General features: G+C 41.2%; 1 protein-coding gene across 1 annotated transcript; it reads left to right on the top strand.

Annotated features, from left to right (window-relative positions):
* The first annotated feature begins 2,445 nt into the window (after positions 1–2,445).
* LOC139220196 (testicular acid phosphatase homolog) lies at positions 2,446–10,646 on the top strand. The gene is made up of 11 exons (XM_070852264.1): positions 2,446–2,535; positions 3,583–3,678; positions 4,658–4,744; positions 5,872–6,027; positions 6,293–6,391; positions 8,469–8,564; positions 9,042–9,174; positions 9,467–9,549; positions 9,652–9,758; positions 10,042–10,223; positions 10,475–10,646. Exons 1-11 carry the CDS (start codon positions 2,446–2,448, stop codon positions 10,582–10,584), a joined length of 1,239 nt encoding a protein of 412 aa, XP_070708365.1. The 3' UTR covers positions 10,585–10,646.
* The last annotated feature ends 7 nt before the right edge of the window (positions 10,647–10,653 follow it).

Raw genomic sequence — 10,653 nt, 5'->3', positions numbered from 1 at the left:
GTGCATGTGTGAGAGAGAGGGAGAATGAGAGAGAGGGAGAGAGACAGAAAGAAAGAGAGTTGTGAATCTGTACTTGAGTGTTTAGTGACCCTTCAATGAACTAGTGTGTATATACTGTAGCGATTTCCTCAGCAAATGTGCATATGTTGGTGTATGTGTGTACAGTATGTGTGCGTCTATTGGCCTCATATGGTGAAACGCTTTTATTTTCTTCCGCTCAGACCCCTGGGTATGTCTATGTTGTTCTGTTGATCAGTGCAGGTGGAACCACTGACCCATTTGTACCGGTGTGTGTTTTTCAAAGTCAACCTGTACCAGCTACAGTACCACACATGTGGGTGTGTGAGTGCTTGCGTGTGTGTGTGTGTGTGTGTGAGAGAGACACAGTGACAGGATTACTGCGCACTGCCGTGACATGCAGAGAAATAGTAAAACAGATGGGCACAGAGAGATCTGCACAGTTATGGAAAGTAACTATTTACTCAAATACATTACAACTTTATGTTATATCTCAGTACATTTCACCATGTGGGCCGAGAGTATTTCAAACTAGTTCCAACTAACAAGTGCACTTTAAAAGCAGACAGGTTGCACAATAAATACTCTTAATTTGTCCAATTTGGTTTTGTTAATACTGCACAGTACTGTACTTTTTAAAGCAAACAAATCCCATGACAATGTCAAAACTCCTTTCTAGTGAAGACAAAGATCTTTAAAAACTGGTCACAAATTTGTTGTTTTATTATGTTGTGTTTATTTAAATAGGATAATGTGGTGCCCTGTAGTTTTTACCAAACATTACTCCAACAGAAGAACATTGTGCATTTTTGGGGGAGTATTTTCAGCTACAAATTCGGTGCACCAGCAAGAATTTACTGCTGCAGGACATGTATGTGGGATTGATTTAAAATAAACAACAGCGCCCGTGTTTCTTGTAATAAAGGAACTTGTCACCCATTGCAATGGTGTGGGTTAACAGTTTTTGGATGACGATGGATCCGTGTGGCACAGACGAACCACACTATATCCCACAAAACATGGGCTTTGTTGACAATAAAGAAAATACAGAAGGTCACATACTTAAAAAATGTTGTGTGTTTTATATATTGTGGTATTGTCACTTAAAAACGAGAATATTTCCACTGCTTGTTCTGCGGACAGGCTGCTTATTTTCAAGTCTGTTTGTGTGTGTTGATGTGCGATGTGTGTGACCAAATGTGACATCTTCCATCAATTAAGTCTTAATCTCATGATTAGAACATTTATGTTACACTGACAAGCCACCGCTGTAAATAGTGTAGCCTACTGTGTATTACTTAGTACAACAGATCCTATCTTACACTTATCAAATATGATGTCAACCCAGTATAGCTCTAAATCTTCACACTCACTAATCCCATTGTATCCCATAAAGCTGCTTTGATACTAACAGATACTTACATGTGTGTCGAGTCAGGGAAAATACTCCAGGCCCTGTAATTTTGGGGCCAAACCCACGGCGGATGACATAGCAAGTTATAATGAGTGTTTGTGGCCCTGGGCAAGTGTGTAAGTGTGTATTTGTGTGTTTATGCACATAAGAGTACAATTTGAGAAGCCAGGTGGGTGTATCTTAACTTAGTCAATGTCCTTGTCATACTGTCTCTCTAAAGCCAGAGCGTCCTTAAAAATATATGAATGTGGCTTTAGAGGGGAGTTATCCTCATTGAGGGGCCAAACGTGTATTGTTAAGTTTAAAAACTGACTCAAATATGTCTGCTGTGGGAGGGGTGTGGGGTGGCATTGGGATGGGGGTGTCTTGTCACCGCACAGCAGGGAATTGGCAGAGACAGTGATTTGGACTCCCTTCGACAATGAAGTAGATTGGGACCAGAAATCCCCAGGGTAAGATAGAGAGAGAGAGGGAGAGAAAGAAAGAGAGAGAGAGAGAGAGAGACAGAGAGAGAGATAGAGAGAGAGGCATGAGGTCAGGTAGGAGGGCTATAAAAGCAATCCCTTCGTTACTGGAACATGCACTTCATGCCAATCTGGGTATGACTGAAGATTTGGGATGCACAACAGTCTGCTGTCTGTAGCTCGTTAAAGCAAAACCGCAAAATGTGTGAACAAGTTTACTGAGGTAAGTGCATATGTTCATATAAATGATCTGCTATATCTTATCTTATATCTTTAATGTGTACGACAGCGAATCCATATTTTCTTAATGACTGTTTAAATCAAGTTGACATAAATACTAAACCAGTGTTTGAAAAAGACCAGCAAACATACATATTTTATGTATATGACTGATCTGAAAGGCACATTTTCCACAACTTTTGCTCAGCTAAAATGTACAAGCATTCCTCATTTTCTGCTCTTAATGACCTTTTACAATTTCTTGACATCTTTTCTCTCATGTAAGCTGGGGAACTCTGTGAAGGACGCAGACATCAACAAGTCAAAAAGATGCTTAAGTTCCAGAGAAGTTTCGGCTGTTTATTCCTTCTCTGCTGCATCTGCTTGACTGAGTGTCGGGTGCTGAAGTTTGTCGTAGCTGTAAGTCCACCCACTTTGTTGCCTTCCTGTGTACATTAGTGACGATGACGACAATTGAGCATAGACCTGCAATTTCATATCAAGCTGTCTGACAACAGCATAACGACGGCAAGATGTTTGTACAACATTACAAACAAGATTTAGTTGTTAAACCTTAAAATTTCAACATGATCTGGAAGCCGCTTTAGACCACGTAAGAGGAGACATTACTGTACATTGTTGCTGATTACGCTGTATTTTTCTGCTCAGTGAGCATTATTATATTTACACATTTATGTCACAAAGGATTACTTAAAGCCTAAACTCCAACAGTGTCAAGCATATCTCTCCCAGACACCACTGCTTTGTTCATAAACCTCTTTGCATATCTTCCTTTTATCCCACAGTTCAGTGATAGAATGAAAAAGATGAATTTAAGTGAAAATCGCAAATGTTTTCCCCATCATGTGACAAGAATTTTGGTAATCTTTAACTTGACACCATAACTGTGTATTTCTCTAGTGTTTTCACTTGCAAATGACCCACAGAATATAACAATATGTTGTCTGTTACATTGGCAGTGTACAATATTCGTATTAGTCACCATTTTGGCTAAAGTAAGGTTAGGCTTATTACTATCTAGTTTGTGTTCATTTTTAGGAAGCTGGTTTGGATCAAAAAAGATGAGTGAGAATTGGAAAACGAATTATCTCTAAAAGCAAACCCAGACTTTGTTGACTTGACTTTGTCGTTTGCTTTTTCTTGACATTTTACCGCAGTGAATCACATGTGTCTATAATCCAGTTTAGTCAACCTGTGTGTCATGCCACTGCTCAGAAAGTCAGACTTCAGGTTAATAATACTAACGGAGCAGCTCAAGCATTTGTGCCTTGATGGCGTCATCGAAATGACTCCTCTGTGTTGCAAATCCAGACTAAACTGTCCAAGATCACAGGTTTCTATTTCTGACTTCTGTCTCAGGGTGGATTTTTCCCTTAAGTACACAGTGTAATGGCTTGCACAGCAGTATGGCGTCTCCAGGTGACATAATCTGTTATGACTTTTAAGGTGTTCCGACATGGCGATCGATCGCCTATTGAGTCGTATCCCAGGGATCCTCATGGGGAGGAAATGTGGGCCCAGGGCTTTGGACAGCTGACTGAGGTAATGTGTATTACTCTACTCTAAGTTTACAAGCTCTTTATTTGTTATGTGCACAACAATTACAAATTCTGAATTCTCAGGTTCTGTCCAACAATACTGTAAATGATTACAATATGAAAAAGGAAAAAGTGAAAATAAGAATCTAAAACATGAAAAATTGTACAGAATATGTGTGATAAAATGAAATATAATATATACCTCTCATCTGCGTGTGGGTTATGTCATCATTATATTTTGCCAAGCAGGATTTTGCAAACAAAACAACCACATATAAAGTGCTTTTATGGAGTATATGGTGTATGCTGTATGATGCACCCACTTATCCTGTACAGGGTCGTGCAGAGCATGAGGATGTAAAATTAGACAAAACGGAATAACAAAATATAAAATGCAACAAAATGTGACATTTCTGCTTCGTTGTTGTTTTGTCTGATGTTGTGTTGTCTTGCACCTCAGGGCCGCAGCACTGGAGCTGACTAGTCCATAAGCTAAAAAAAAATGTAAAAATGAATTACAACTTCATATAAAATTTGACAAGAGATTCACTTACAGAAGGGCACTTAACAGAGTCAGAATGAGGACAGTAGTGTAATCCTAAATTCCTTTTCCATCTCCATATAGACCTGGACTGGAGCTTGAGATGTGGTGTCAAAAATAATAGTATATTTCACTTAAGACCTCTAAAAAATAAAGCCAGTTCCTAATAAACAAATAAATAAAGCTGATAAAGCCGTGAGATGGAAGAAAAGCACGTTGTAGACTTAATCAAATTCCTGTGACATTGTTTTGCTCTCAGAAAATTAGCCAGTTTATATATATTATTACAATACATATCATTTCTGGCTTTAGGAGGTACTGTAGAAGGGTGAAATTTACCATTTTATGTAAACATGTTGAATTTGACATGAAATCTGCCAAATCCTCAGGAAAAGGTCAGATTCGACAGAAATGAACAGTGCTGGCATTTTTCCCTTTTCAGCTGGGCATGAAACAACAGTTTGAGCTGGGCAGGTTCCTAAGGAGGCGTTATGGACACTTTCTCAGTGAAGACTACAACATCAAGGAGGTAGGAGCATTTCTGTATCTGCATCTAAGAACGTGTGTGTGAATTTGAGTGTTTTTTTTTCCCTGGCCTTGGTTAGGTCATGTCCCCCGTGAGCCTCAGTCTCACCTAGTGCTGTTGTCACGCGTGCCCTCGCTCCAACATGCGAAATTAAGCTCATGTGTAAGTGTCGTAACAACATGCACTAACTTAATGAGCATGACTTATATTGGTGATATCACTGCCATCACCACCTAATGTGCTCTAACATGTGAGGTAATGTAGCCCCTGGGCTCCATGTACAGTACAGTTGACAGCATGCATGTTGGTTCAGTGTGCCTCAGGGCTCCATGCTCGGCATACTGTCATTATGAAAATATGATTTCCGCTTTCTTGTCCTGCCTGAGCGTTTTTTACAGTGTCTTCCTATCTCTCTCTCTCTCTCTTTCTTCTCTGTTTCACTCCTACCCCTCCCCTCTGTCTCCCCATCCTTGCAGTCAGTCCCTTTCTCCGTCTCTTAAATAACACGCAATTACCTCAAAAATAACAACTCTTCTCAGTACCTGTCATTGGTGATTTGTCGGCCAAGTCTCTGTCAACTTGTACCGTACCTTTCCCTGTGCTGCCATGTCTGTTTTAATTTGACAAAAGTGGGGGGAAAAAAAAGAAGCATTCTCGGCATCACAGGAACATCCAACCTTATCAGCGTGATTTACTGTCTGCAAAAACCTGACACAGGGTGACAGAGAGATATAGCCGAGCGAAGGCTGATGTCAGAAGAGATCACGGTAAGAAGGATCTTTTCCCCCCTCCCTCTCTCATCCATTTGGATCTCTTCTGACTCCCCTCCTTTTCATGTTAAGGAAATACCTCAGTTGACTTGGGATAAATACAGCTCACTCATGATACACTGCCGCTTTGCTGGGTGCATTTATTTTGCATCTTTATTAAATGGGAATAGAAACAGAAGAATGTGCATTTCCACTTTGCAAATGCAAATGCAGTTCTCTCAGTTTTCCAATTTCTATAAAAAGCAAACTAAGCCTGAGTGTCCCATTTGGAGGAACACATTAGACAGTGGTGTTTCAGTGACAGGCCTGCAATCATATGTACATATTGCAACACCATGTATCCTCCATGCTTTCCTACAGTTATATGTGAGGAGCACTGACTACGACCGCACTCTGATGAGTGCCCAGGCTTGCCTTGCTGGGATGTTCCCCCCAACCAGACGCCCGCCTCCCATCATGCCCCAGTTACCGTGGCGGCCTATTCCAGTGCACACCATCCCCAGGGCCCAGGACAAGGTGGGCTGCAGAGCCACATAAATATTTCCTTTCACTCAGCAGCCAAACACAGCTGAATAGAAACTTGTACAAGTTAATTTGAGCCTCTCTCTGTGGCTCCATGCTGCTGTCTGTGTTCACCTCAGCTGTGAACCCTGCGTGCTGAAAATCCCAACTGTTTTAAAGTGTGAAATGAACATATAATTGTGCCCAGAAGACTTGCAGTACCTGCAGTAGATGTGCATTATTTCCACTGATGTTGTGCTGTTGTTTTCGATTTCTCAAGCTGCTGAAGTCTCCAGGCAAAGACTGTCCAAGGTTCAGAGCGCTGATGACGGAGACCTTTGAAAGTGAGCCCTACCAGAGGTTCCTCAGGGCCCACCAGGTGAGACACACCACAGAAGAAGACCTCTAAATACACTTTACTGTAACTCATCCTCAGCATCTGCTCAATAATCTGAACACAGTTTGTGTTAAACATTACTTTTCCATGAGTCATGTGCCTGATAATTAGTAAAAACTTGTTTGTAGCTCTGCTGTTTTCTTTTGTTGTTTTTTTTTTTATCATCAGAATTATATAATCAAAATTGCTGTGAATAATGCTTCTTTTCTACTTATCCATGCCTTTATTTGTAAATTAACAAACACTGTGAAATGCACATTTTTGTGCAGAGTGAAATATATACTTCACAGTTGCTGGTGCCAACGTTATCAGCACCTCCAGTGGACGTGTTAGTTATGCTGTAGACATCATGTCCTCTCAGTGATTTTCTCAGGCACGGTGACTCCAGTGCCTAGAAAAAGCTGCACAGTGCAATTTCTCTCACTTTCTCAGAGATGCTAATTAACGGTTGGATTGAATTAGATTAAGAATTACAATGAAAATGTTTTAATTAAACTGAGTCCCATGTGCTGCCTATTAAGGTGGTGTTTGAGATCAGGACAGGGCCTCCTGTATTGAATTTTAACACCCTCTGCTGGAGGCACAGCACCTGCAAGTTGGATACAAGAACCAAAATGGTGCCATTTTTCACTGTGTTGTCAAACCAGTGGTTGAATTTACTGCAGTTACTGAATCAATAAACAGTAGAAATCCACAAAATTTACCAAGTAATGTCTGCTATTCTGAATCTTAAATACTTTGAACAAGGAGGAGTTGTTATTTTTAACACTGCATCTGCCAAAACAACTGAAAAATAAAAATAGACATTTGGATGTTACGTTTAAACATGACCACTGAGAATATGAAGGGGAGTAACTACTACCTACTGTACTTAAGTACTATGCTGAAGTACTTACACTCATTCTCCACAACATTTCAGTGGGAAAACATGACAGGCGTGATGGACAAAAATATATCACAAGATTATAAAATGCAGTGCATTATTTAAGATTATACCAGAAGTTTCCATCTTTTTTGGCTCATGACCTACAGAGTTTAGTTTGGGGCTCTTGTCATATTTCAGGTGTCTATGAGTTGTTTGCAACATCACCGGAGAACTAAACTTCTCCCAGGGTTTGATTTAAAGGACTTAAACCTACAATGAGAGTATTTAACTGGTTATGACCTACATAACCAAACAAGACCATCAGAGAGAGGATTGGTTGTATTGGCTGTTTCTATTTTGTAATTCTAACTGCCTGCCATTGGGTGCGATTCCAACAAAATGATTCACCCCGACTTATCCTGGCTCTCTTTCCTGTCCTCCTGGGGCTGTTGCACTGCCTGCTGTGGCACTTGTTCCGGCTGGTCTGGCTGGGCATTACCCAGGAGCACCCTTAGATCCAGGCTGGGTTAGCTTAGCTCTTATTCCAGCTCTTTTCTCTCCTCCTGGGGCCGTCGCCCGCCCGCTGTGGCACTTGGTCCAGCTAGTTTGGCTGGATGGTTTTCTCAAGGTCTGCTGCTTTCAATCCAAGCCCCATACTTTACTTTTTTATTTTTTGGGGGGTCTCTGAGGTGCTCAAAAGCAGTCTTCATTCTGGAAAACGCTACTACTTTTGTCCACAGGGGCTGCCAAATGCCTAAATATTATAGACAGACAAACAGACAAATAAATAAATAAATACATATTTTTTTAATTAATTAATCATTTCACGACCTCCCAGATTTTTCTGTTGGGATCCTTTGAAGGGTCGTAACCCGCAGGTTGGGAACCACTGGGCAAATCTACTGAACTGTACAAAGAGTAGTTTAACAGTAAAATGCTATGAGTGCATTGTTGCGTTGGTATCTAACAAAGTGATTTTTAACAATGTAGCAGTCACAAGGGACAGTTTCCTTTTTTTTCTTTTATTTTAGGTTAAATTAGCTGATGATTCATCTGTGCTTTTACTCGAGTAGGATTTTGAATGCACACTAGTTTTGGATGTTTGTAGTGATACCTTTACATGACTAAATGATGTGAATATTTCTTCCACCACTGGTTGAATGCAATGTTCCAACTCTTTTCTTCACTTTGCAGCACTTCATTGGGGGACTTTCCAACCACACTGGCTACCCCATCTCCAAATTGGTTGGCAAAAAAATATGGAGGGTCTACGACACTCTTACCTGTCAGGTATTCTTCATATTTCCCAGCAAGCTCATAGACACACGCATAAGCACATTATCTGTATTTTGCAGTTTACAAATGCTTCAGTTACTGATATAAAAGCACCAGCTGCAGAGCAGTGAGAGTCAAACAGAAAGTAAAGAAGGGAGAAGGGATCAGTTTTCTTCAACAAATCCGCAAAGACATTGGGAGGGGGCAGAAGCAAAGACAAATCATTTTTGTGCATACAGTAAGACATGAATAGGACAACAATTTGAAATGATAATTGAAGCATTATGAGATGGGTGGATTCTAGGCCAGGTTGAATACGCGCATTCACACTTGCAAAATGAGCATCTGTTATCTTCAGACTGGTGCTAAAAATAGCCGGGATAATAGAAAGGATGAAATACAGCCATTTAAACCCCTTTTGTTGCGAATCATGTGTTGTGTAATGTGATTATTAGCGTGATGCAGGGTAATGAATGTTATTTTCTTGTGCAGAGAATCCATAACTTGACTCTCCCACGCTGGGCCACCCAAGATGTTCTGGACACCCTGAAGAGAGTAGCATCATTTGAGGTCATGTACAGCATCCTCAGTCACAAGCGAAAAGAAAAGGCCAGGCTCTCGGGAGGTGAGGATTCACATTAGAGGCAATTAATTTAAAGCACTGTTCTGAGAAAAATGTAATTAGGGTGAAAAAGCTGGTGGATCTACTGTTGTGACTGCTGGCCAAGGCTTTGTTTATGCCTCAGACAGTGTAAAGTGCTGGGTCGGGTTTCCCAGAAGCATATTAGCCCATATGAGCAAATGGGACAAAGATGATTACAACACTAAGACAAGATGCTCAATAAGGTCAAACGGATTGTGTAGGTGCCTGGGAAAATTTCATTTGTATGGCTGACACTGATGTGTTAATTTAACAGGGGTCCTACTAAACGCCATCCTGAGGAATTTCTCCAGGGGTGTAGAGCAAGGGAGCACTCTCAAATTCATTATGTACTCAGCCGTAAGTTCAACATTTGGGCACATTATCTATTGTACAAACCGCTGTTTCACGTCTACTCACCTCCTTGTATATTATTGCTGTGATGATTGTTTCTCATTTCAGCATGACTCCACACTCATCACCCTCCAGGCGGCTCTGGACGTGTACAACGGCCTTCTTCCTCCTTACGCTGCCTGTCAACTCTTTGAGTTCTACCAGGAGTATGATGGGTAATGACGTCTGGCCAACATTGCTTCACGCGCTCTGCTCTTTGCATATTTAATTGCAATATCTAGGTCACATGGCCAAAACAGACCATATTTTCAGTAATTGCAGTCCACTGTGTAACCACACCAAACCGAGCACATTTCTGTTTTCCTTCTCAGTTCGATGGAAACCTGGCAGCCCTCCAGGACTGCAATGGCCAAATTAGCACATGATACAAAAGCCATTTACATAACACTTACCACAACTGTGTGTCATCTCATTGTGTTGATCCTAATAAATCCCCAGTTCCTATTCTCTGGAGCTGTATTACCGCAACGACTCCTGGCGCGACCCCTACCCCAATCCTGTGCCAGGATGCAATGGATTGAACCCATGCCCTTTGTCCATGTTCACTGAGCTGGTGCGGGAGGTGATGGCAGACGACTGGGAAGCTGAGTGTGGGTTTAGGAACAGATGGTCAAGCACAGGTGAATTAGTATTTTTTTTTTTTATATTCTTATGCTTGCACTGACTTACATCTGTTCCCATTTCAGCACTTATTTGGCATCGTCAAGGTTTCATGGCAATATGTTTATTCCTGTATTCACTTTGGGTACCAGCGTGGGGATTTTCTGCACAGACTGTCTGATTTAAAAATACCAAGCCTTTTGGAAATCCTCCAAATGCTCCACATTACCTAATGTACCATGTACCTAAACAGGATTGTCGTCTCCCACAGGTGTTGTAACAGCTCTCGCAGTGGCTGTGGGTCTCCTGGCAGTGGCGCTGTTGTTCAGCATAGGAGTGGCGATCCACAGAAGGAGAACACACTACTCCAGGGAGGTGTAGTACAGGCGACCATTTACGCATGCCAAAACACAGAAAGGTGCTTCTCAGCAGTGGCAACAGTTCTAAAAA

The sequence above is a fragment of the Pempheris klunzingeri genome, chromosome 20, assembly GCF_042242105.1.
Source record: "Pempheris klunzingeri isolate RE-2024b chromosome 20, fPemKlu1.hap1, whole genome shotgun sequence".
Classification (NCBI taxonomy): Eukaryota; Metazoa; Chordata; class Actinopteri; order Acropomatiformes; family Pempheridae; genus Pempheris; species Pempheris klunzingeri.
Note: the sequence above shows the minus strand (reverse complement) of the source record. Positions and strands in the feature narration are given on the sequence as shown.